This window comes from Lissotriton helveticus, chromosome 4_1 (assembly GCF_964261635.1).
Source record: "Lissotriton helveticus chromosome 4_1, aLisHel1.1, whole genome shotgun sequence".
NCBI lineage: Eukaryota > Metazoa > Chordata > Amphibia > Caudata > Salamandridae > Lissotriton > Lissotriton helveticus.
The window spans coordinates 1,020,532,275-1,020,559,241 of record NC_136063.1 but is presented as its reverse complement, the minus strand read 5'-3'; the positions used below and the strand labels follow the sequence as shown (position 1 = coordinate 1,020,559,241).

The following is a 26,967-nucleotide window of genomic DNA, read 5'->3' as shown; positions in this document are numbered from 1 at the left end:
AAAATAAACTCAGAATTTAACCCAAAAATCACAGTTGTGGCAATGAATTAAAACCTAACGATCAAAGAAATGTACAAGTTATAGTTAAGATCACAATCCATAACTAGTACAACAGCAATGCAAACTATAATTTACACACCTAATGCATAGCTCGTTATCTCACTCTTAATGAAACAGAGGCAAATCATCTAACAGATGAGATCAGGTATCACATTACACTTACCACTTTGAAAGAGGCAACTGTGAATGTTCTATCATTTATTGGTTTGATGAAGCTTGTTGTTTAATTCCATTTTGCTTTTAGGCCTTCTTATTTATTGACAATACTACTGAGAGGATATAAGCATTGCATTTGGTGTGCAAGTTGTGGTTTGCATGGCAATTGTTCTAGTTATGGATTGTGGTTCTAGCCACAGCTTGAGAATTTCTGAGGGGTTTTTCGGTTTAAAGTTTCAACCATATTAACACTTAAAATTAGTTTTTCGGGTGAATGTCTGTTTTTTCAAAAAACATATGTTGAACTGTTCTGACCAAGCTAACCTCAACTTTACTTCAACCTTGATTCTTTCAGTGCATATCTGGGGTGTTTTGATCAAATACCACATCCTAGAGTTCCTTGTTCCCAGCCCTAAGGTGACATCTAACCCCTACTGTGCACGGCTTCAGATGTACGCAACATGCCCTATGCTTTACCCTCTACAGACAGCCAAACCCCACTGGGCACAGCCATCAGCTCAGAAGAAATTTGCTTCCGGGTCTGGCCTTCTTCCCCAGGGGTGAATCTAAAGCAATGGCAATCACTAACAATGTTATCTTTAGGACACATTAGGAACCCTACTGGCAATAGAATCAGCAACACATTATTTTGGTTCAATCTCCAGGTATAGGCTTAATACCAATAAAACAAAAATCCTCTTAGCAGGTTTTTTAGGATCTTGAGGTTACATTCTTTATCATCATCTGGTTAATAAATTGACCTAGGGGTTTTGCTAAAATAGCTCTATGACCATCCTAGACCCAATAACTATGAAGTCACACAGCGGGCTGCTATTCGTCTCCTAAAGGAAGACCTGGCATTCTTCCTCAAAGGAGAATCTGAAGTCATGGCATGTTCTGACGATGTTCTTGTCATTAGGGTCCTGCCACCAATTAAAGAAGTGGCACAGTAATTTTGTTCCATCTCCTCGTGTAAACTAATAATGATAAAACACATTGGTTCTATCTCCAAGTATAGGATTAATAATAATAAAACACAATTCCTCTTAGCACGTTTGTTAGGATCTTGAGTTTTCATGCCTTTATAATCTCCTGGGTAATAAATTAACCTAGTGGTTTTGTTTAAAGAGCTCTATGGCCATCTTAGACCCAGCAACTACAAAGCCGCCCTCAGGGATGCTATTTGTCTCCTAAGATATGGGAGTCTCTCTTTCTTTAGTCGGCTGAATCAGCCAATCAAGATGGTCCTCTTAACAATGATTTTGCTCAGTGCCCCTGATATGGCCAACTCTTTGCAGACCTTTGGCCAGACCCTGAGCCTCACCCTCAGTGAGCAGCCAACTCCCACTGGAAACGGCCATCGCCTCTGAGTGGGTTTGTCACATGGCCTGGTCTTCTTCCCCAAGGGAGACTCTAATGTGATGGCATATGCAAACAATGTTGTTATCATAAGTGCCCATTGGGATCCCTACCAGCAATAGAAGCTGAGGCACAGTAATTTATGATAATAAGCTAGTCCTTTTACCAAAGAATTTGGATCTATTTAGGATGCTACTGGTGCATGTACACCAGTCCCTTTTAAAACAATTTGATGCATTTCTCGCTTCTTTCATTTGCGCCCATAAAAAACACAACATTTGATCAGCTTTCTCTAGCGCCCTCTAATTATAGGAGGTTGGGACTTACCTAATTTTCAGAACTACTACTGGGCTGCATTAGCTTAAAGACTGATACTTTTAGTTCAGGATATCTCTTTAACGTCAACTTTTACATATACATGTGTCAAGACCCCGCAGCATTTATTCTTGTTCCAATTCACCAAATCTACATGTCATCTCCAAGGTGTTAGTTCTAATGGGTATCTGTCTCCTATGGTAGGATGTCTGTGCCCAATTCAAAATTCAAAATCCTTGTGTTACTTAGACATTCCCTCGTCTGGGAATAAACAACATTCCTGGGGTAATTCTGATCTTCATTTTATTCATCGACTAGTTCACCTTGACTCTGAAATATTTTCTGGAGATTCAAGATGAATGAATATATTCCACATCCTCCGTTTTTCAAATATTTACAAACTTGAAAATATGCTCTTAACACTGATGCAGCTGTCAACCCTTTACTAAAATCTGTAATCTATTCAACTTTACATAAAGATCCCTCATTCAATATACCCTCTTTCTATCAGCTTTTCATCAGCAGTTGTGTATTACAAAAAAATGGCACTCCGACGCCTTTTGATTAACACTTCATATGCTGCAGCAAGATTGTGACATAATAAACTTTACTTTTTTTCTCCAACTGCAAAGTGAGAGAAGTTTGTAAACACCAATCCCCATGTTAAAAACATAAGCAGCAATTTGTCAGAAGACATAACCTGGCATTTTACCTCTGTCCTGGAAGCACAGCAAATATGGCAAGATAAATACAGAATTTAAAAGCATCTTTATTTAGTGATTGGACTTTCATAACCCACCCAAAACCTTAACTCACAACCTACCAGTGAGTTTAGAACAACAGTTTAGGAAACACTGCTATAGAAGATAGTCTCTTAGATTGGGCCAAGAAATGGTCCTTAAAGCTTAATAAGGTAATTAATGTGGAACTTTGTTTATTCTCTTTTGAGGGCACAATATGATACCTCCATAACTACATTCAGACTCCACCATACTATTCTTTATTTGACTCATACATTACTCCATTAATTTTCTTAGATGGCATCCAAAGAAGGAACACCTGACCATTGCCCTCAATGTCACTCAAAAACTGCAGATTGGGTTCAAATACTTGCCTTCTCCCCAATGCTTCTTCAATATTGGTTACACACTTTCCTGGGCTCTTGATACACATATAAATCCTGAAGGATAACTAATCATGTTGAGGATCAATACTATAACTCATAACAACTGTTTCTTCTTGATAGACATGATTGCCCTACAATCTGCCTGACAATGGTGGGATTCTACTTATCCAGATCCTAACTCCTGGATGCATGAACTTGTGGATGTTGCTTTCCTGGTGACAGTCTGACTAGGGTGACAAAGGCTGGGGCCTTTCTCACGAACATCTTACATTTACGTGTGACAGGGCAGGGGTCTCTGAAATTAATTAAGTTCCGTGACCCATCCCACCGGGTCTCTCTGCAGGGGAAAAAAACACCTTTATACTTCCAGCCCTTTGTCCTGGTCTAAGGGCAGTTTTCACACCGATTTCATTAATCATTTAGGCCATGTACAAGCTGGGCAGTGACTGAAGAGCTAATGGAAATTAGTCTCCAGAGCTTCAGGCAGTGTCAAGGTAAGGAAAAGGAACGTTTCTAAAAGTTATATTTCCATTATCTTTAATAAATATCCAACTTTACAATTAGATAGGAATTTTATTAAATATACAAATAAATCCTTGAATGCAATCTGCAGCTGGTGCATATCTAAAGTTATAGATAAAAGCGTACAATCTATGCCATGGGTACTCAGAAACTTTCTCTCTGGGCCAAATTTACAGTGTGGATTGTGGCCGAGGGCCGCACCGGTGGGGGCGGGGTCAGTGGGTTAGGGGAGCCGGGCTAGAGCCAAAAAAAACTAGGATCATGTGGTTGAACAAAGCCCCCTGCAGCGAGTACATTCGTCCACTGAGCTACTAGACCCGGCATACACACATCTCTCTATCTCTATCTCTCTTTCCCTCCCTCACTCTGTTTCCCTCTGTCTCCCTCGCTCCCTCTGCCTCCGTCTCTCTCCCTGCGTCCGTCGACCTCTGTCTGTCTCCCCCCTCCCTCTGTCTGTCTACCTCTGTCTATCTCCCGCTCTCTCTCCCTCTGTCTGTCTCTCTCCTTCCTTCCTTCCCTCCCTCCCTCCCTCCCTCTGTCTCTCTCCCTCCCTCTGTCTCCCTGTGTCCATCTCCCTCTGTCTCCCTCTGTCTTCTACCTCCCTCTGTCTCCCTCCCTCTGTCTCCCTTCCTCTCTGTCTCCCTCCCTCTGTCTCCCTCTCTCTGTCTCCCTTCTCTGTCTCCCTCTGTCTGTCTCCCTCCTCCCTCTGTCCCCCTCTGTCCCCCTCTCTCTGTCTACCTGCGTCAATCACCCTCTGTCTCCCTCTATCTATCTCCCTCCTCCCTCTGTCTTTCTCCCTCTGTCTCCCTCCCCCTCTCTCACCCTCTGTCTGTCTCCCTCTGTCTCCCTCCATCCATCCATCTCCCCTCTTCCTCTGTATGTCTCCCTCCCTCTGTCCCCATCTGTGTGTCTCCCTCCCTCAGTCTCCCTGTGTCTGTCTCCCACGGTCTCCCTCCGTCTGTCTGTCTCCCTCTGTATGTCTGCCTCTGTCTATCTGCCTCTGTCTGTCTCCCTCCTCCCTCTGTCTGTCACCCTCTGTCTGTCTCACTCCCTCTGTCTCCCTGCGTCCGTCTCCCTCGGTCTCTCTCTGTCTGTCTCCCTCCTCCCTCTGTCTGTCTCCCTCTGTCTCCCTCCCACTGTCCCCCTCCCTCTTTTTCCCTCCCTTTCCCTCCCCCTGTCTGGCTCCCACATCTGTCTCCCTCCCTCTGTCTCCCTGTATCCGTCTCCCTCTGTCTCCCTCCCTGTGTCTCCCTCCTCCCTCTGTCTGTCTCCCTCTGACTGTCTCCTTCCTCCCTCCGTCTGTCTCCCTCCCTCCCTCCCTCTGTCTCCCTCCCTGTGTCTCCCTCCTCCCTCTGTCTGTCTCCCTCTGTCTCCCTCTCTCCTTCCTCCGTCCCCTTCCCTCTGTCTCACTCCCTCTGTCTCACTCTCTCTCTCTGTCTCCCTCCCTCTCTCGCTGTCTCCTTCTCTCCCTCTGTCCCCCTCTGTCTGTCTCCCTCCCTCTGTCTCACTACCTTTGTCTCCCTCCCTCTGTCTCCCTGCATCTATCCCCTCTGTCTCCCTCCCTCTGTCTGTCTCTTTCTGTCTGTCTCCCCCTGTCTGTCTCTCTCCCTCTGTGTCTCCCTCCCTCTGTCTCCCTCCCTCCTCCCTCTGTCTGTCTCCCTCCTCCCTCTGTCTGTCTCCCTCTGTCCCTCTCTGTCTGTCTCCCTCCCTCTGTCTCCCTCCCTCTGTCTCCCTACCTTTGTCTCCCTCCCTCTTTCTCCCTGCATCTATCCCCTCTGTCTCCCTCCCTCTGTCTGTCTCTTTCTGTCTGTCTCCCCCTGTCTGTCTCTCTCCCTCTCTGTCTCCCTCCCTCTGTCTCCCTCCCTCCTCCCTCTGTCTGTCTCCCTCCTCCCTCTGTCTGTCTCCCTCTGTCCCTCTCTGTCTGTCTCCCTCCCTCTGTCTCCCTCCCTCTGTCTCCCTACCTTTGTCTCCCTCCCTCTGTCTCCCTGCATCTATCCCCTCTGTCTCTCTCCCCCTGTCTGTCTCTCTCCCTCTGTGTCTCCCTCCCTCTGTCTCCCTCCCTCCTCCCTCTGTCTGTCTCCCTCTGTCCCTCTCTGTCTGTCTCCCTCCCTCTGTCTCCCTGCGTCCGTCTCCCTCTGTCTCCCTCCCTGTGTCACCCTCCTACCTCTGTCTCCCTCTGTTTGTCTCCTTCCTCCCTCCATCTGTCTCCCTCCCTCTGTCCCCCTCCCTCTGTGTCCCTGTGTCTGTCTCCCAATCGCACTCCCTGTGTCTCCCTCCTGCCTCCTTCCCCTTCCCTCTGTCTCATTCCCTCTGTCTCACTCTCTCTCGCTGTCTCCTTCCCTCTCTCTCCCTCTGTCTGTCTCCCTCCTCCCTCTGCCTGTCTCCCTCTCTCCCCCTATGTCTGTCCCCCCCTTTGTCTCCCTGCGTCCGTCTCCCTCTGCCTGACTCCCTCCTCCCTCTGTCTGTCTCCCTGGGGCTCCCTCCCTCCCTCTCTCCCCCTATGTCAGTCTCCCTCTGTCTCCCTCCCTCTGTCCCCCTCTATCTGTCTCCTTCCTCCCTCAGTCTGGCTCCCTCCTCCTGTCTCCCTCCCTCTGTCTCCCCCTGTCTGTCTCCCTCTGCCTCCCTCTGTCTCCCTCTCCATCTCCCTCCATCTCCCTCCATCTCCCTGCCTGTCTCTATCTGTCTCTGCCTCTCTGTCCCTGTCTCTATCTGCTTCTATCTGTCCCTGCCTCTATCTCTGTCTTCATCTCTGTCTGTCTCAGTCTGTCTCTGCCTCTATCTGTCTGGCGCTGCCTCTGTCTGTCTTTGCCTCAGCCTGTCTCTGTCTCTGTCTCTGCCTCTATCTGTCTCTGCCTCTATCTGCCTCTGTCTGTCCCTGTCTCTATCTGTCTCTGCCTCTACCTGTTTCTGCCTGTCTCTATTTGTTTCTATCTCTGTCTCTATCTGTCACTGCCTCTATCTGTCTCTGCCTCTGTCTGTCCCTGTCTCTATCTGTCTCTGCCTCTACCTGTTTCTGCCTGTCTCTATTTGTTTCTATCTCTGTCTCTATCTGTCTCTGCCTCTACCTGTTTCTGCCTGTCTCTATTTGTTTCTATCTCTGCCTCTATCTGTCTCTGCCTCTGTCTCTGTCTGTCCCTGTGATCCTAACATCCTACAATTGATTCTGATTAGTTTAAAAGCAGCTTCAGTGTGAACTTCTCTCTCCAAATGGGACTTCCAATGCTCTGCCTGCTATGCTTCCCAGTGCGCGAGTGCAGAGAATGAGAACAAGAGATAAGGAACTAGCTCTTCTAAGGATCACAATCTGGATGGATACCAAACATATTTTTACACATTTCTTCTTCTAAAGAATCTCTTTGCACGCCTCTCTTAAAATATCCACGGTATGTGTATTAATGAAATAATTTGCGTTTTAATTAATATTGTATTTATTCCTTTTCCCTAATAAGTATTTTATAATGATTTGTTTTGACATTTTATTGTACTATATAGTGGTGGCATTAGGCCAACAGTTTAGATGCCTCTATGACAACACCTCCCTCTTTATCACATGCAATAAACAAAGGCAAATGTAATATCGCTGTCTGGTGCAATCATCTCTTTGGCCGTACCTGAAAGTTAGGGTTGGGGTTGGGATAAGGCAGCCAGGCGGAGCGGGAGTTTTCCTGGAACTTGAATGGTCCGTTGAAAGCCTGCACGATGGCGCTCTGGTTGAAAACACAAACTGCCGAAGCCGCGATGCTGTTCCTGAAAAAAACGTGCAACCAAAGAGTCATTATTGTCTCACAACACAACACAACATTCCTCTCAGACACAAGCCTGCAAAAGAATCACACAGGGCAGCATAACATGTTCAACGCCATTCCTTGTGCAAACACACCATTGGCTAGCTGTTTTCAAAATACCATTTTAAATGATCACATATCAATTGACAATTTGTCATGCATCGAATTTGGAAATAGCCCCATGTGCGTGTTCACCTATAATTTAAAAGCAGCAGCGGACACGCACAGTAAGGTTTGATGTGTGCCTTGGTTATGCCCCATCATGGCTCTTCCCTGGGAGTGGGCAATAAAGTATTTTAAAACATGCAGAGGAATGTGCAAGTACACGGTTCACATTGATGCATACTGGAGCAGAGATACCGGGTTTGACGTTAATGGTTGAGTTATTTACTGGTGGGGTGGGAATCTGAGCCCCAATGCATTTCAGTAAAGACTTGAATTGTTTTCCTCAATGCATACCACTGGTTTGTTGGTGTGTCTAAGGGGGATGCAAAGTAAGTCATACTTAACAGACAATGTAGATGGTTTGGGGTATATTTACAAGCCCCTTGCGCCGCTCGTGCGTGACTTTTCTGGTGTGTCCCGTTTTATGGGATAAAAAGTGACGCACGAGCCACGCAAGGGACTTGCAAATAACCCCCTTTGTTTTAGTGGTAATGCGGGAGGTGACTGAGCAAAGTTAACCTCCTGGTCTTAGTCACAATGTAGAAATCCTCAACCAAAGCAATACTAGTGGAATGTAAATAAGACAAGCACTTGCAAAGCCAACAGACCATGCCTATGAGACCTATTGGCTTCGCCATTTTTTTTTAACCATTGTGTACAGGGGCTATAAATGTCTTTTGATGCGACCTGCATAATGAACACAAGCTTTTTTTAAAAAAATGTATTTACTGTTCCGAGATGGATTGGTGAATAAAAAAAGGAGTACGGATGAGGGGTTTGGGTGGGGGAGAAGCAACATGAGGGGAGATAACCACTCAGGGGGAGAAACATAGGGGCAAATGGAGAAACACATGGGCAAAAAAGAGAGACATTAGCTCCGGGGAGAAGATTATGTGCGAGAGAGAGTAACACATGGGTGTGCGAGAGCAACATTAGGGGGAGGAAAGCACATAAGGGAAACAGGTGGAAAACACATACACTCTCAGTGTGTTTAAACAAAAAGAAAAAAGTAGTTCCATACAAGCAAGCATTGGAAGCATTGAAGGCAGCCAATCAAAGAGATGGTAAAGAGACGATGCTCCATTGGAGAGACAAACACAAAATGAACAGGCTGAAACTAGGAAAGCTGTCAAATAGAAAGCAAGCAAATAAACAGTTCAGTAAAGGAACAGGTATTAAGCAGTAGTGAGCAGTGAGCGGTGCTGCAAGCCCCTGTATGTTCTTGGTTGCTCTAACTGATAGGCACGACTGTGAGTCACCCAGGGCTCAAGTTCGGGAACTGTTGCTGTCTGTATTTAGTGGAAACAGTGCCCTATTTTGCTGTATTTAGGTCGAGCATTCGAGACCTCTTGTATATACTTTAGTATATGCATATATGTGTAGGTACTTTGTGGGCTCTGGATATCAGCCCTAGGACATGTCTGCATCCGCTTAGGGACTTTTATTATGTTCAATTCCCTCTATTTACCTGTCTTGATAGAAAACGACCAGTAGAGGTCAGTAAAATACCAGAATTGCTTTTGCTGAGGGACTTTCTGTTTTGAATTTTTTTCTGGCAACTGCCTCTATTTAATTTTCTTGTTAGAAAAAGACCAGCAGAGGTCAGTAAAACACCAGATTCACCTTAGCATTCTCTAGATTCCAGTCAATAGAACTTGTCTTCCACAAGCACCAGTAGACATTAATATTTTTTTTTAATCTTGTATTTTCAGTGATATGACCACCGAAGGCCCTGATTTTATATGAAAAACAGAGCTTTGGACTATACCATTTCCTGCTGAAAGGCAAAATGTCTCTCCATATGTTCCCATACCTGGCTGTCACGCAGTTCGGTGCTTACTTTCCTTCCATGTTCAAGAACAATAGATGTTTCAGCACCCATGCTAATGTGCTGCATAGCTAAATACATATAAGGTCCCAAAGGCGAGACCGATTGCATTGCACATGCTTGTTCTTGTAGTTGTGAAGGAGGAATGCACCTAGTGCAATTCTCTCTAAACTTATCACACAGTTGTTAAAAAAAAGCGTAAGGCCCTTTAAAACAGAATATATTGCATCCAAGTTGACTGACGATGTCAGTGAACCGTTATTGAACGAAGGAAACAATAACAAATCAAGTCAGAGAAGTGGAAATTCATTAAACACCAGATCTCAGTAAAAAGGAGAAGAGAAGGCAGCGAGGAGAGATTTATCGGGGTTTAAAAAGTCGTGGGACAGGGAAAAAGTTACGACGTGCTAAGGGAGAGAAAACCAATCTGCAAGTGCACGAGGACATCTAGAAAACATAAAGCGGTTTTACAACTTATATGGATGCTGAAATAAACAGCAGCGATCGGGACTCATACAGCAGTTTTACAACACTTAAGGATTCTGAAATATACTCTAATACTTTGTTGTTCTTCATTGGGCTCTCCTGACCCAGGCCTTCCCTTCTGCACACTTTTTAAAGTAAAACTCCCATAGAGTGCCACTTCTGTGTTGGGTCACATTTTCAATAGCATGTGTGAAAGTATATAAAAAGGTCTGTGTAAAAAAACGTTTTGACAGGACATCACTCTTTGTTTTGGCACCGAGCTATCGTAAATAAATGAACTTCAAGGAAATGGGCTACTTTTAGAGCTGCTCTACTATTAATAAAAATGCTCTTAGCAGCGGGGAAAGATAAGCCGAGCGTGCTGTGGCAGGGAGTGAGTTAAGAGAGAGATTTACTCCATTTTCGACTTTCATATAACTCGGGCATAAGCCACAGAGTGGTCCTTTGCTAGCCAAAGCCAGATAAATGGATAGATAAACCCGCAGACACGCAGCAACTACACTCATTTCAAGGAATATATGATTATACCACGCTTACAATTACCACGCATGGCTTTACCACGCGAATTTTACATCGCAAGTGGCTTTACCACGCTGGTATTTACAACGAAGGACTATACCACGCGTAAAAAAACGTCTTACCTGCACGTCTTTCACCAGCAGCCCTTACTTCCATCCACCATGGAAACAAACGTCAAAACACGTCTACCAAAATAAAAAAAAGACTGCTATTTTGACGTACCCTGCACGTCTTTGAAGGAGGCTTTTTCCTTATACTTAAAAAATAATGTGCGTTTTTAAAATTTATTCAAACAATTATTATTTTTGGGGGGGGAGACCCCCCCCAGCCCCCCGAGCCCCCAGCCCCCGAGCCTCCCCCCAGCCCCCCGAGCTTTCCCCCCAGCCCCCCAAGCCTCCCCCACCCCCCCCAAGCCCACGCAGAACGACTGTAAGGAATACCACGTCTCTCCCCAACCCACGCAGAACGTACTTGCGTGGTAAAGACCGTCGTGGAAGGCACCCGCGTTGGAAAAACGTTTACGTGGTAAGTGTAGCGTGGTAAACGTTATGCGTGGTGATGCCTTCGGAGTAAATGATGTTTCCCATTTCGAGACAGTAAAACTGCTGACAATTGATGTGCGTTGCATTTATGTCCTTAAACCTAAACAGTTGTCTGGCACAAGATTGAAATGCTCGGTATAGTTAGATGCCCCAGGGGACGTTTTAAAAAACTACTTATCAGGGAATGGCGGTGGCCATCCGAGGGCGTGAGTGGACTGCCGTCTCGGAGTAATGTCAGGAGTTAAGCCACCCACAGCAATGAAAATCAGCTTCACCACCCCCTTTAGAAGGGGGCTTATGAAGTACAACAATACATTTAATTAACAAATGGTGAAACGTTTCTTTTCCTTATAGAGCATGGCTATTCAGTGTCACTTTCTTGGTCACTAGCACAGTTGAAATAAAAGGTGAAACTGCTAACGCAAATTTGATTTTTTACCAAATGCTTTGTGAAAATTTCTATGTGAAGAATTTACGATTTAAATATGAAGTATGTTGAATGCAAAAATGTTAGTAGGCAACCATACTTAAAACATATAGGCAAGTAAACCTAGTAGTGCCAGGATTTAATTTTTAAGTTGATATATGTAATGATATCATGTTTTAACATGAAGACCCATTAATACTGAAATGCTTGTTTTTCACTTAAACAAACATTTTTGCACGTTGTTTTTCTTTTCTTCCCTTCAGAGGTTTCCATTTCAGAAGATACTGTTTATTAGAGCATTGGAATGTCGAGAGCTCCATTGAAAACAATGGAGTACTCTGGGCTTCTAATGTCCGGTAGAAGCCTGGAGCTCCAACATTCCAATGTTGTCCTTCATAGCTGTAGCTGTGCACATAGGCCTCACAGAACCCGAGGGGATTCCAAACCCCTGGGGCTTTGTGGGTCTTTGTTTTATTTGTTGGAACATTCTGCCCTCTAGTGGTGAACTATTCTAATAGCCTTATAGCCTTCCGCAACCAGGCTATCCTGGCATTAAAGTCCTGCTCCCTTGTTAAAGGCCCTCGCCTTTGGCTCGGGCTTTTAACACTGGAGTGGGGCTTTAGTGGCGAGTATAGCCCGGTTGCGGAGGGCTATAAGGCTATGAGACTATATTAGTTAATGAATAGGCATTTGTTGTATTAGACGGCTGACAGTGAGGTTCACATCACAGAACAACTAGAGGTAGGGAGGATGACTCATGGGAAGATGATATTACAAAAAATAAAGCATGTGTCCGCAATATTCAAGGACAGATGGTTGAAAGACGATTGATCTCTGGTGAGAAGATGGGAAATACACCTGTGCCCAGGAAAGTGCTGAAATCTTATTGGTCAACACGAAGAAGAATGAATATTAATGTTGGAACATGAATAACATGTGTTTATATTAGTGAGTGCTCTTAGACTAGTTAGGCAGATTCAATGATAGAGATTTGATTTGACTTTACAACTTCCTTCCACAGAGCACATTTGATGCGTTCCCTTTCCTGACTCTCTGAGAAGAGACTTTGTACTGAGTTTCTTGGACATCTCTTTATGAGAAGTCTAACTTTACCACTTCGGTATTTTACCGATTCGGTAAACATACCGATTCTGTAAATCCATATGTAGGTGACACTCCTAAGAGTGCCGCAGGCCCTTAAGAGTCGGTATTTTACCACCCAATCCTATTGGGTGGTAAAATACCGAATTCAGGTGTGTGCACATCTGTGCATGCACACCTGTGCAATGTGACACACAGACATGCCCTTAGGGCATGTATGTGAGCCACATGTCACACTAGCCTGTACTTGGGGTGCTAGAGGGTGTCAAAGTGACACCCCCTGCACCCTTGCAGGATTCGGTATTTACAGATTCTGTAAATACCGATTCTGTATTTCCCATTGAAGGCCCATAGGAATCAATGGGAAATACAGAATCGGTATTTACAGAATCGGTAAATACCGACTCTTACAGATTTGGTAATTTTTCACCTACATCTGCCTCCTTCCAATTTACCGACTCTTAAATACCGATTCGGTATGAGTCGGTATTTAAGAGTTGGTAAATCGGAATTACCTACATCTGGCCCTGAATGCTGAGTAGTTGAAGTGGTTGTTGAAAATCCTGATATAAATAAATAAATATTTGAAGTTGTGTTGCTATTTATCTGTGGTGTATATTAGTGAGGCACCATCAAATGGCACAATTAAGATAAGGAGCATAACGTTGCTGTGATTGTACAAATATTGATTGGAGCTAGTGGAGCCTACTAATCAGTTAGAGTGATTTTCCGCTGGTTGAGATTTCATATGTGCATGTGTGTATAGGTGTAGGGAAGTTGGAGGGTGTCAAAACCTTATTTCTGATTGTTTTCTTATATGACTGAAATACATAGATTTTTCTTAAGTGGAGCTGACAAAGTTATTTGTTTATTATGCTTTCTTAGAGTTGTACAATTTGTGTATGAATAAATTGTAAACAAGGGTGAACCAATGCGAAGGGTGAAGAAATACGTCATAGTGCATCACGCTGATAGTGGTTAGTTGGTGTACTGTCATGCTGCTTTTGGTATGCGCTAACATAGGTCAGTTGTTGCGAAAGTGTTGTGTTGAGATTGGTTAACGAGTCTTCAAGTATTAAAGCTGTAACAGGATTGAAGAAAGAGATTAACGCATACAGAATTAGAAAAAAGCAATAAAAACATTGAATTTGAATATGGTCCGATTATTGTTGTTTTATTGCAAAAATGAAACGTTTTAGAACCATTACAGGTTTGATGAGTGGTGATGTCTGAGTACCAGTTAGGGAAGGTGAAGAGGCGCCACTGGAGGATAAGCCAGCTCATTACATGATAACAAATGTGAGACTAGATACATGTTTATGGCTTCATGAATGGTCCAAGATTACTAAAAATGAGGGTCCATTAAAATTTCCATAATATGGTACATTCAATTTAAAGGCCATTGAGCATATCAGGGAGAAATTATATGAGATGAAACCACCTCCTAGATCCACACAGTTTGAAGCTTTAAATGTGTGGGCATGAGCAGCTCATGCTAAAGAGAAGGAGAAATATCAGAGCAGGGGCGAAGAAAGCTGTGCAAAATTACGTAGGTGCACAATGGGACGAAGGACAGCAATGGTGGAGAAAATGTATAGTTGCGGGAGCTAGAATGTATCCAGTTATAACAACAAAAAAGTCAAAAAGAATCAGAAACAGAAAAATGAAAAATAAGCTGCAAAAAAATAACAGACACTGGTAATAATTCAGGAGATTATATTTTTGAATGCTTTATTGGCTTCACGTCCACCACAAGTGGCCCCATACAACAAATACTGATAGTGATACAAATACTAGTACTACAGTGGGTGCAGCGCCTGTCAAACTGAGTATAATTCAGATTGGGAGACCATTTCCAGCACTTCAAATTGCACATGCACCTATTGAAGTGGCTCATACTGTAATACGTACATGTGTTACTGCTTCAATTATGACTGTTTCTCTACCAGTACCACAGGTTGTGACAACAAAGATATTAAAAAGGCCACTTGTGACTGCCCAATAAATATTGTTACGAATCTTGAAGCTCAAGGAGCTGTAGGAGGAGAAATTACGACAGGATTCATCCCAACATCACAGAACACAGAAAGTTGCCTAGATGCCTCCGCAAAATGTTCAATCATTGAGAGAAGGAAAGAGGATAGTCTTTACAACACCTATTTGCCCAGGGAGAGAGAGGACAATTTGAGGATGGGATTTTCCCCCTGGGTTTGAAAAAACTATGGGGAGTGGAGAGATCAGAGAGACTACCTGGTTGTCAAGAAAGGAGAAGACCTTTATATGTGACGAAATTAAAGGTTAAATTAGAGGAGATCATCAGAGGTTGTCCGGACATTTTACATTTGAAGCTTTATCAGGAAATGTAACTGGCATATTTAAGTACAGAAATCGTAAGGTTTGCAAATGCCACACATGGCATATTAACTGAATTGACAGGAAAATAAGAAATGGTTCTTTCAAAGAGTGTTCCATTGCAGAGTAGTTTTAGGGCACACTTTGATGATGCATCTATTGTGACAGTGAGATCTTAAGGGATGATGTTGAACATTGTGAATTGGAAAAATGCATCCGCAAATGGAGTGATTTTGACAGATTGGAGGCCAAATGGGCTGTGCAATGGCCACTTTCTGAACCTTCAAGAGATGTGGGTACTCGTGCACCCTCACCTGTGGTAATGACAAAATATGATGAGGTGATTCACTTTTTGAAAGGAAAAGTTCCAGCGAGAGACATTGATTGGCTGAAAATCAACAGGAATACAACAAAACTAAAGGAATCAGTGCATGCTTATTATGAACTAATTATTGTTCAAACAACACAGTGAAAAAGAAAATCCAGAGAAAATGTGATATGGGGAGTTTCGTGTCATTGTTTGTTCTTGGATAGCAACCACAGATCATTATGCACATACGGCAAAATGTGATTTCTTGGCAGCCAAACCATTAGATGAGATCATGAGGTATGCATAATACAGTAGTGATGAGCAAGAAATGAAGCAGAAAAGACTGAAGGAGAAATGCTTGCACAGAAAAAGCTGGCACAGAAAGGATTTTAGAATCAGTCATTCAGAGAGAATGTTAGAGGAATGCAAGGTGCTGGTTTTCAAGCTAGAGGTCAAGTTGCCCGAGGAGCAGTTGGTGTTTCACAGGGTAGAGGTGCTCTGATTGATCTGAATTTAAGGATAGGCATTGCAATGTTGAAGAAGTCGACACCTTGTTATTATTGTAACAAAATTGGGCATTGGAAGAGGCAGTGTAGACAGGATCCTAATAGAGTGACTAGTGATGAGCAGATGCAGGGAACAAATCAAATTCAGATGCATAATATTCCAGTTCAGGTACCTGCACAAAGAATGCATATGCCACGGAAGTCACAAGTTCCCATAATGCAAGTTCAGCAAGTCCCAAAGCCCCACATAACATGAAAAATGTAAGTCAGGAACCAAGAGCAAATCAAAACCCATGTCAAAACCATAACCCATTCCAACAGTTCCCATGTTGGAAAACTAGAATTTTGATTCTGACAATTCCCAATGAAGGTTCCTGGGGGAAGAAAGATTGCTTATTTGGCACAGTCGTAGAGGTAGACCAAAGTGGACCATTTGTAGAAGGGGAAGCTAATGACCACCAAGTGTTATTTCTTATTGAAACAGGAACTACCTGATCCACTGTTAGACCAGCGGGAGTCCCAGACCTACCCCTCTTGGGAAACAAAGCTGTAGGAGTTACAAATAAACAAATAAATGAAGTTTCAGAGGAAGTGCCCGTAAAGATAGGTTCATGTCAAGAAAATCATCAGTTTGTAATATGTGATTCTATTCCTATAAATCTATTAGGAAGCAATCTTTTGTGCAAGTTGAATTGCACTATTTAGTGAACATAGTAGAATGTTGAATTACAAACTCACAATGATGATGTTGAATTTAAAATGGCCCAACAAGGAACAGCTGTAAGATTGTACCCAGTTAGAACAGTGGAGGATTTACCTCCTGATTGGAAAGTTACAATAAATCCAGAAGTAGTGGATCTCATAGGAAAGGATATCAGAATGATTAAAGGTGCAGAAACTGTCTGAATTACAGTGAAAGCAAATGCAATTTTACCAAGAACGCCACAGGATAATTTGACGCCAGAGACTACAGCAGGAATAACACCAGTGATTGAAAGCAGGCTAAAACAGAGAATTTTGAAGGAAATTCTTAGAAGCCATCACAATTTTGCCTAATATGGCTTTACAGAAACCCAATGGGAATTATCAAAATGTACAGGATCTTTGAAAGATTGATAACATAGCTGTTCCATGTTGTCCCATAGTACTAAATCCTGCAACAGTACATTTTCAGATTCATTGCAGTGCAGAATGGTTTACGGTTGTGGGTCTCTATCAAGCCTTCTTTTCTATTCCATTGCATGAGGACAGTCAGTACTTCCTCTCATTCGTGTTTAGAAATAGTGTTTTGGCCAGGTGCCAAATTTCACAAAGGTATACAGAGAGTTCATCAATCTTTAATCAGATCTTGAAAAAGAATCTCGAATTCTGGTGCAGTGCATTGATGAGCCACTTGTGGCATCAAATACAGGAGAAGCTTGCAGACAGGATACAATTGTGTTGGTAAATCATTTGGCTAAGAATGGACATAAAGTGTCCCCAAATAAACTGCAATATTGCCAAACAGAAGTCCAGTATTTGGGGCACATAACTAAGAAGAGAATGAGAAAGATGTGACAAGAGAGAGTGGAAATGATTTTGACTATGAATCCACCAAGAACTTAGGGAGAAGTCAGAATGCTCCAGGGGATGGTTGGCAACTGTAGATAGTGGATACCAAACTATTACCTAGTGGCTGATGCACAAAGATGTGCCTGATCCGCTTCCATCAGACAACAATTGCTTGAAAGCTTTCCTAGAGCTGAGAAAAAGTCACTGTTGTGTCCCCCGATACGAGAAATGCTTGTTTACAAAAAGATGTTCACATTATTATGCAGTGAGAGGGAAGGTTGCACTCTCTCAGTGTTTACTCGATTGCGTGGGGATTCACAAAGAACTGTGGCATATTTTTCAACTACATTTGACCCGGTTGCCACAGGACTGCTCAGCTGACATAGCAGTTGGTGTCAGTATTGACTGATGTGAGAGCAAAGTGATGGGACATTCTCTTACAGTGATGGTTCCTCATTCAGTGTAGATATTGCTCAGCCGAACTAAAACACAGTATTTGATGAACAGCAGACCCGCAAATGTGAACAACAGATAGTTGAAGTTGACAACGTAAAACTTAAGAGATGTTGCATTTTGAATCCAGCCAACCTATTACCCACTCCTAAGAATGAGATTGATGGGGATTAAGTAGATCATGATTGCCTAGATGTCACAGACGTATGGACCAAGCCAAGACCAGACATAAAAGATTAACTTATTGATGAGCCTGATTATATTATTTTTGTGGAAGCTCATGTTTGAGAAACAACAAAGGAAATCTGAGAGTAGCCTATGCAGTTTGCACAATACAAGAAGTGGTGGAAGCTTTATGACTTCAAGGTGTTACCTCTGTACAAGTGGCAGAAGTGATTGCCCTTACAAGAGCATATTGCCTTTCAGCACAAATGAGAGTTACAATATTTACATATAGTCAATAGGGCTTTGGTGTGGTCCATAATTTTGGTCAGTTATGGTTACAAAGGAGGTTTATGATATCTTCAGGGTCCCCCATTCAGAATGGGGCATATATAAAAGTATTGCAAGATGCATTACAGTTACATCAGAAATTTGAGTAATTAAGTGTACTGCTCACAGAATTGGAAACGATTATGTTACATTTGGGAATCGATATGCAGATGAAGTTGCCCGATATTGTGCACTTGTGGGCTACACATTTGAAGGAGGTTTCACCAATGAATCAGATGAGGACACTGCTTTCTTTATGTTGTTGTCAGTAGATAATACTTGGGAAGAGATCAAGGTTGCAAGATGAGGCTTCAGAAGCAGAACAACAGGGTTGGATCAGAGCAGATTGTGTTAAGGATGAGAATGTGTCTATTCTATTCTTTTCTCCAGGATTTTCAAGACTTAACTTAACTCTCTTTATTGACTGAACTAAAATAAGAATCATTGGTAATGATTTATGTTGAGATTTAATTTTGACGCCTCAGCTGACAACAAGGATCCATCAACCTGAGATGTACAAGGGGTTCTTAGTAAGGAATAAGTGTCAAACTGAACCACACACTCCAGGAAAATTATGGGCTATCACAAATTGAGGGCATGTCATCACTACAAGTAACAAATGTCACCTCACCACACTACTAGAGGTTCAGTAGCAAAATGAGGCACAAAGGGGTCATTGGTTGTGATTAAATTGACCTTGCCCGGTCTTACAACAATATCTTGTTGCCTTTTCAGTAAAACATGTTTTGATTTGAGAAAAGAGAAATAATACATGGAGGGAGATGGTTTACAGAAGGATCCCTGATACACTTCCCATGACTATATAGCATTGAGCAGGATGATGGCCTATACCCTAGGTGGGGTAATAGGCAATAGTAAGAAGTTCACTTTCAGAATGACTCAAAATTCACTTTTTCAGAATAGTCCCCACTCCTGCACCCTTGAGAAAGTAGTTTGTGGTGTTTCAGTTCATAGAGGCCCCAAATATTGTTTAGGCATAGCTAGAGGGTTGCAATTGCATGCCATTTATTGCTGCATTGGAACTCCTGTGACAACTATGCAATCCCTCTAATTTAATGACTATCAAAACTATCACTTTAAAATGAAGTCCAAGGTTCTAGCTTTTGCTCATTGTAGCTAGTCAGAACCAGCTAACTACTGCTTATTGTTTATCTGCTGCAGTGTCAATCTTTCCATACACAAATTCATATAGCATTACATACACACTGCTGGCATTAATGGTAAATAACTGTTATTTCCTGTTTTATCCTCACTATATAGAATGAAAAACGTGATGTAATTCACGCCACCGTAAGATACCCAAGCAGAACAGCAATAAAAAAATATGAATATTCACCCATTAATTGATTGCTATCCTTAATTAATCTCTATGCATCAAACGGTTGAGGCTCAATACTTGCTTCTGCATTGTTCATGTTAGCCTACATTCCTCTCCTTTTTCCAGTAGGCAGAATGTCCAGCTGTTGTGGCGGAAGGAAAAGTCCCCTGTATGGTGTACACCCCAGCCCAAATTGCTCATGCATAGATATCGGGATCCCTGGACACTGAGGGCCCGATGTAGGTAATCTCGATTTACCTACTCTTAAATACCGAATCATTCCGATTCGGTATTTAAGAGTAGGTAAATTGGAAGTAGGCAGATGTAGGTAATTTTTCTTTTTCAATTACCGAATCTGTAAGATTCGGTATTTACCGATTCGGTAAATACCGAATCGGTATTTCCCATTGTTTCCTATGGGCCTTGAAGCCCATAGGAATCAATGGCAAATACCGATTTGGTAATTACCGAATCGGTAAATACCGAATCCTGCCAGGGGGAACGTGGTGTCACTTTGACACCCTGTAACACCCCAATGTCAGGCTTGTGTGCCATGTGGCACACGTACATGCCCTAAGGGCATGTCTGTGTGTCACATGGCACTGGTGTACATGCACAGATGTGCATGTACACCTGAATTCGTTATTTACCATGCAATAGTATTACATGGTAAATAACGAATTCTTAGGGGCCTGTGGCACTATTTAAAGCGCCCATTCAATAAAAATAAAAGAGGCCCCCTATTGTTTAAGGTCTGGGACCAGGGAGAAAGTAAGCAGAAATGTGTGGCAAGGTCCCTACATGAGTCACAAAAGTGATCTCTACTAGCACTACGTACCTTGTTGTTCTAAACAATACCAATCACACAAATTTTGTGACCTACGTTGGTGTATGTGAGAATTAAAATTTCACCAGAATAAAAACACTCAGTGTTGTCAACTAGCTATATATGTCATATACATATTAATACATAGAAACAATAAAAATTGATAAAGACCACAATAAAATAATTGATACGTGAATAATAAGAAAAAGAAAGAGAAAAAAAAGAAAGAGAAAAAAAAAAGGGAGATATGCTGTGCAAGTTGGTACAAAATTTATTTAGACATATAATCGATTTTGTTATTGTCACTGGTTAACACATCACTTAAAGTAAAAGTAAAGTCCACATTTGTAAAGCGCACAATCACCCGTAAGGGTCTCTAGGCGCTGGGGGCCGTCGGGAAGATTAAGCGAGCTATTGCCCAGAGTCACATGGTGCTGGGCTAACCTGCCGCTGGAGCCGGGGATCGAACAGTGGTCCCCAGATTCCAGCGTCAGTCGCCCTGGCCGCGGCGCCACACCTCTCCTTAATATAAGTACATTCAAATAACACTTTATAAAAACATCAAAAAACACAATCGTTAAAAATGTTCATCAGAACAAAGGTCGACGCAGCGTTTCGGTTGTGGGTTTGAATAAAAACCTTCTTCAGGACCAGTTCTACGAAAAAACAGACCGGTAAATGCCTACCTACATCGGGCCCTGACTGTGGTCATTGGTGAACATGGATCAATCATTTTTGCCGATGACCTAGGCCTGTCTCATGGTAATGCAGTCTTGTTAAACCGATAGGGGCGCACTAAGAGCTACCCTCATAGGGGTAGAGACAAATACAGGGGTGGCAGCATACCTGTTTGTGTTTAATAGTGATCAGAAGTGTGAACAGATCTTTGTTTCCTGTATCGCTGGAGTAGTGCCTATTGGCCCATTCATCTAAAGTTCCGCCGCTGTCTATTTAACTAATCCCTGACCTATATGTTGAATGTATGAAGTGGCGGACAAGGAATGGTACTTGCGGGTGCGTCCTGGAATGTATGTGTGGGTGTTCATGTTATATACCCGTGAGACCTGTGGGTTCCCCCTTTCATAACATTGTAAATGTGTATAAAGTTGGACAGAGATGGTTACTTGCATGTGCTTTTGATGCTTGTGCATGGTACATAACATGGAGGCCTATGGTTTCTATTTTGGAAGTCCAGGGCCTGGAAAATGTAGTGAGGAGGGAGAACTCGTTAAAGCAAAGGCAGACAGAATTGTGCAGAGACAGTTGGCGATCCAATTTGCCTAGATGGGGCCACCATGAAGTAAGCAACACCATCCCTGTGCAGAGGAAATCATTGACTCCTGTATGCCAGGTGGGGGCCACTGTGAAGTAAGGGCAATTTCCCTTGTGCAGAGCCAGTAGGCAACCCCCGTATGCCAGGTGGATGCCACTGTTGAAGTAAGGACTGCTGTGTCTGTTTAGAACTAGTAAGGACCACTGTCCCTTTCCAGAGGAAATCAACAACCCCTATATCCCAAGTTGGGGCCACTTTGAAGTTGGAGCCACTTTGAAGCAAGGGCCATTGCCCTGTTGTAGAGTCAGTCAGTGACTCCCTTTTGCTAGGTGGGGGCCAGAGTGAAGTAAGGGCGGACTCCTTTGTGCAGAGGAAATTAGGGCCACTGGCGAGGCAAGGTTGTTGCTCTGTATTGTTGTGGCCAGGTGACTGTGAGAAACACTTCGCAATTACGAGGAGCCGTGGAGAAGAATGTCCGACACATGTGGGCCATCTGGAGACTGGGGATCCCGACGTGTCATCAGGGAACGAGCACAAAAGGTTGAGGAACCCTAGCATCAGGAGACTGGGACTCAGAGATGTGCACCAGTCCACCCCCACTTGTCAGCTTCCATCTGGTTGGGTAGGACTGTACCAAGCCAGCAGGCCTGTTTTGGGACTTGACATGTGGGGACTAGCATTGACACATCTGAAAGTCACCTCCAGTATTAAATAGGCGAATAACCAGCCTCACTGGAATAGGATGGAGGGACTCAAGAATATTGCCAAGGGTGACGATAGTGAGCTAATTGTGCTTTGACCCTGGTGCCTGCATATCCATCACACCTACCTCCACCTCAAAGCCCATGCAACCACTGAGATTCAAGTGCTTGGCTCAGTTACGCAGGATCCATAGCATATCGGGCCCTGTGACAGGAGAAGCAAACGGCCACAACCCCCATGTTTGGGTCCAGTAACCCCTGTGTATCCCCTGAAAGTGGTTCTGACACCAGCAAAGAAAAGAATGTATAAATTACCGAAATCTAAAACCTTACCAGTAGTACTGGTTGGACCCCTTTGTTCGCCTTTGCAATGGTGGATGCATGGGGTTATAGTATCAAGAACAGTCCTTCCTTGTTTCTTCATAACTTGCAAGGTTCTAATCCATCTTGTTTTTACTTATAGAGACAATACTGAATAAGACTACTTGAATTTGTATTCAAGAGCCGGTTGATTGACTATCATTTGGTGAGCATTAGATATTGCTCTGATTACTAGGAGACTTTCACTCATTTCTTTTAGGGTTACCTGCTGCTCTGCCGCTGTTAGAAATGGGATTTCTGGTTGGCTAAGGCTTGCGCCAAAGCCAGGCAGAAACCACCACTCTAGTCAGGGCAAGGGAGTTACACGCCAAGATAACCCCTGCTCACCCCCTTGGTAGCGTGACATGAGCAGTAAGGCTTATCCCGGAGGCAATGTGTAAAGCGTTTGCGCAACACACACATAGCAGTAACACACTAGGCACACCACAAAAAGGAACTCCACACAAGGTTATATATAAAAAATAGCCTTTGTATTACCATAAACACATTAGATCATAATCACACAGATACACTGTGCCAACTGGCACTGGGCAGTATTTACAGGGGATTATATACACAGGACAGGGCCACATGGGCCACCGTCAGAAAGAGCACTTAGTAGAAATAGCACTTAGTAGAAATAGTACTTAGTAGAACATAGAATAATTGTAGCACAAAATAACCATTGTAGAACACAACCAGTAGCCACTGGTAAAAGGTAGATACACACTACGCAACATGAATCACCACAGGCATAGATCACGCAGGGACACAAACTCACTAGTATAACCTATACTAGGCAAAACAACCTCCTAATCATGAAAACACAGTTAGAGGTATCACAGGCATAAATGCATTGCACATTACGCATAAATCACATTAGGCTATTATTATCACCAATATATTAGGTAATCACATTGCGCAAAAATCACATAGGATACCGCCCCAAGGCCAACTGGCCTTCCATGGGGCTCAAATGCCCAATGTCCAGAATGTCTGGGCTGACTGCGCACGCAGCCACAAGCAGAGTGCGCAAGAGGGGCCTAAACCTAGCAGCTGCCCACTAGTTACGGGACAGCTGGAGAATCCCAAAGATAAGCACAGCCTAAACGTTGCAGCTGCCCACTAATTGCTGGGCAGCTGTGGCAGGGGGCATGGGCACCAGTGTGCCTCCTGAGAACAAATTGTGCCAGATGTTGGAGCCACGGGTGCTCTAAAAGCAATGATGTGCCCTCTTTCAGCAACAGCCACCTCCAGGACACGGGCTCCTCTAGCCCAGTCAATAATTATGTTCGAGGTGGCAGCTGCCCTCTAACCATCGGGGCAGCTGGAGGCATAAATACGGGCCAGGCACCACGGGGTCCTTTTAACAAGTATGCCCCTGTTGGCGCGGACTGGCGCCCAAGAACCAATTCTGCCCACCGTTGGATTGGCCCACTGCCATCCGGGGCCGCTCTGGAAAAGGGCACTGCTATGCTTGTGGACCCCCACTGGGGTTTCTTGAATAATTATGCCCGTCACGTTGGAGCGGCCCGCAACGCCGGGCCCGCTCAGGATAGAGGCAGTGTCACTCTGCCTGGGCCAGTGGGACTACAGAACAGATGGAGCCCCTCCCCCGCCCGTCTCACTTACCGGGCTATCTTGCAGCTGTCTCCGGATGCGGGGAGTCTCCTCTGGTGGGGGTCCACTCGCTCTCTGTACACTCCTCCTTTGGACACCGGAGTGCAGGGTGGACTCCGCCGGCTTCCGGTTTTCTTCTTTGAGCAGTGCGGGGCTCTCCTCTAACAACGGAGCCCCGCCTGCACCTTCAGCCACTCTCTTCTCCTTGATGGGCACCACGCAGGGCTCCCACCGGCACACGGGAGTCCTGCTCAGCGAGATGCCACCTTCCCCTCGACTCCTCTCCTGATCCGGCTTCCGGGTGATTCCGTGGGCGCGGGGCTACCCTCAGGAAAACGGAAGTCCCGTCCCACGTCAGGCAATGCACAGCCTGACGTCCTGTTTAACTCGGCCATGGCGGTGATTTCATCGAGGTCTCGGCAAAGTCCCTGGCTGGGTGGGCACCCGCTAGTGTTTTAAAACCGGTACAAAAGGGGGTGGTGATGGACGGAGCATCTGAATCAATCAAACACTCACACCCAGTCAAAAGATCTGGGTTTAATCCATCACCGTTCTTTAGCCCACTCTGCCACCCCAGTTCAGACATGGCTATATGCAAATCAGTCTGACCCTGTGCCTCATGGGAACAGTCCAGCCCGAACTGCCAAGCCATGTCTTCCCTGGACCGGAAACAAGCTTCCGAGGACTGGTTTCTGGCATTCCAGCCGTCTTCAGCCCGGCTTGTTGGAATCCAGTGGCAAGGTGAGCAAGGGACTCACGTCTGAGCATACCCTGCCACACTTATGGTGGCCAAAAGCGGTACAAAAGGGGGTGGTGATGGACGGAGCATCTGAATCAATCAAACACTCACACCCAGTCAAAAGATCTGAGTTTAATCCATCAGGGTTTTAATACACGCAGATATGCGGGGTAGGCACCGGCTAGGCACACAATGCAGGGTGGGCTCCTGCTAAGCCTATAAATCACCAACAGGACACGGCAGGGACGCGGGGTGGCACCCGCTAGCGAGCAGATCCTGGGGGAAGCCTCCACGTCGGGTCTCCCTCGCAGCCTCGCGCTGCCAACGCCAGCTTCTCTCTTCAGCTAGTACCTACCCACAAGGCGCTCCTCCTAGCAAATAAAGGGCTCTGCTACTTAAGGCAAGCACTCCCAGGGCGCTAGAAAGCCCAAAGTCTCAAGTCCAGGGAAAGTTTCTTTAGGAATGCAGGGGGGCAAAGGCTGGGCCCAGGGTCAAGCTCACAGGGCCATCCAGCAGGGAAGAAGTCCCCAGTGGCGGTTCGTCCTGGTGCCCAGCAGCAGCAGGCCCCCCTCAAATCAGGAACAGGCAGAGAACAACTTTACAAGGGGTCACAGCCCCTTTTTATACCCACTTTTCCTTTGTCTTAGAAGGGCAGGGGGAGAACCAGTTATGGCTGGTTCTTGAGCACTTTGTTGTGCTCAGACCCTCTCCTCATTCACAGGACAGGCTAGGGACATCAGACGCACCACAGGGGGCAGAGCCAGCATTGTGGAGGGAGGGCCCAGCCCTATTCAGGTCCCAGGTGCACTCCTCCCTCCCATCAACATGCAGATCTCTCCATTCACCACCGGAGCAGACCCATCCTGACTCCTGGAGCCAGGCACACCAGCCAGCTCCAGCCAATCACAAGCCAGACAGTCAATTCACATTTACTACACAGACATGCCAACTTTTAAAAGTGGCACTTCCGCACCAGACACATTAAATCTGCGCACACCATCGTGCAGCATTTAATCTCACGAGTTTGCACATACCAAACTCGCCCCTGCACTCCCCACACATCAGGAACTACCATGGACACACACATTCCCCATGCATTCCTATGGGAGGGCAGGCAGGCCAATCTCAGCACACGCACTCAGACTGCGCACACACTTTACACTGGGACACAGTGTTAAAGTGCGCAGAAGCCAAAAACAACTAACACCAAGTCACCTTAAAAAGCAAAAAGTTTAGGGGTGAACCTGCCAAAAGGGCCAAGTCCAACAGCCGCCTATTTTTTTTTGTATAACTTTGTTACCAGTTTTTCAATCTCAAGTGGGAGAGATTTACTTTGGGATTAATTTGGGCTTTATCATTGTTTGTCGCATGTGCCACCTTTACTGGTTGTTATGGTCACATTGTTTCTTTTTTTAAGCCTCTGAACAATGCACACAGGGGGACTTCCAAGGTGTGGTTGTCTATCTTTAAAGGTTGTAAGGCTTATACTATTTATTTTATATATATTGATTACCAATTGTGTGTGTTGTATGATTTCTAGCTCTGAGGAAGGTTGAAAAAGATGAAACATTTGTTGGCTAGAGTGGAAATCAAGGAATAAAGAGTCCCAATGTCGACTTATTGTTTTGGACTGTTCACTTAAGGCAGTTGATTGTTTTCCTGCAATTGTGGAAATTATGCTTGCGTAGTGTTTGGTGGCTGCTCTTCCCCTTTAGAAGCACTGAATAACTATTGGAGGATATTCACATTGGTAGAATTTTGACTGACAGAGGTGTGCACCTGCAAGAAATGTTCCTAGACATCAGAACTGTTTTGCTTATCTTTCCAAGAACCTGTAAAAGTGTCAAGTCCTTCAGAGAATAACATCAATAAGACACCTGATTGGATATCAGTTTGGGACTAATGCCTTGTTATTTCAAGGTCAGATGATAATAATAATAATAACATAAACAATGTAGTCTGAATTGACTTGGTTTTTACCTTATTTGTATATAGGAATGCATTTAAGGATAGCATATTGACGCCCATAGGGTATGTCAGATGTTCCTAAGGTT

General features: G+C 44.3%; 1 protein-coding gene across 1 annotated transcript in view; it reads right to left on the bottom strand.

Moving 5' to 3' along the window:
• SEMA5A (semaphorin 5A) overlaps positions 1-26,967 on the bottom strand; it is a 1,863,338-nt gene that overhangs the window by 748,650 nt on the left and 1,087,721 nt on the right. Inside the window, exon 10 of the mRNA XM_078687625.1 lies at positions 7,150-7,285. Within this exon, the coding sequence (XP_078543751.1) occupies positions 7,150-7,285 (136 nt within the window). The remainder of the gene's footprint in view (positions 1-7,149; positions 7,286-26,967) is intronic.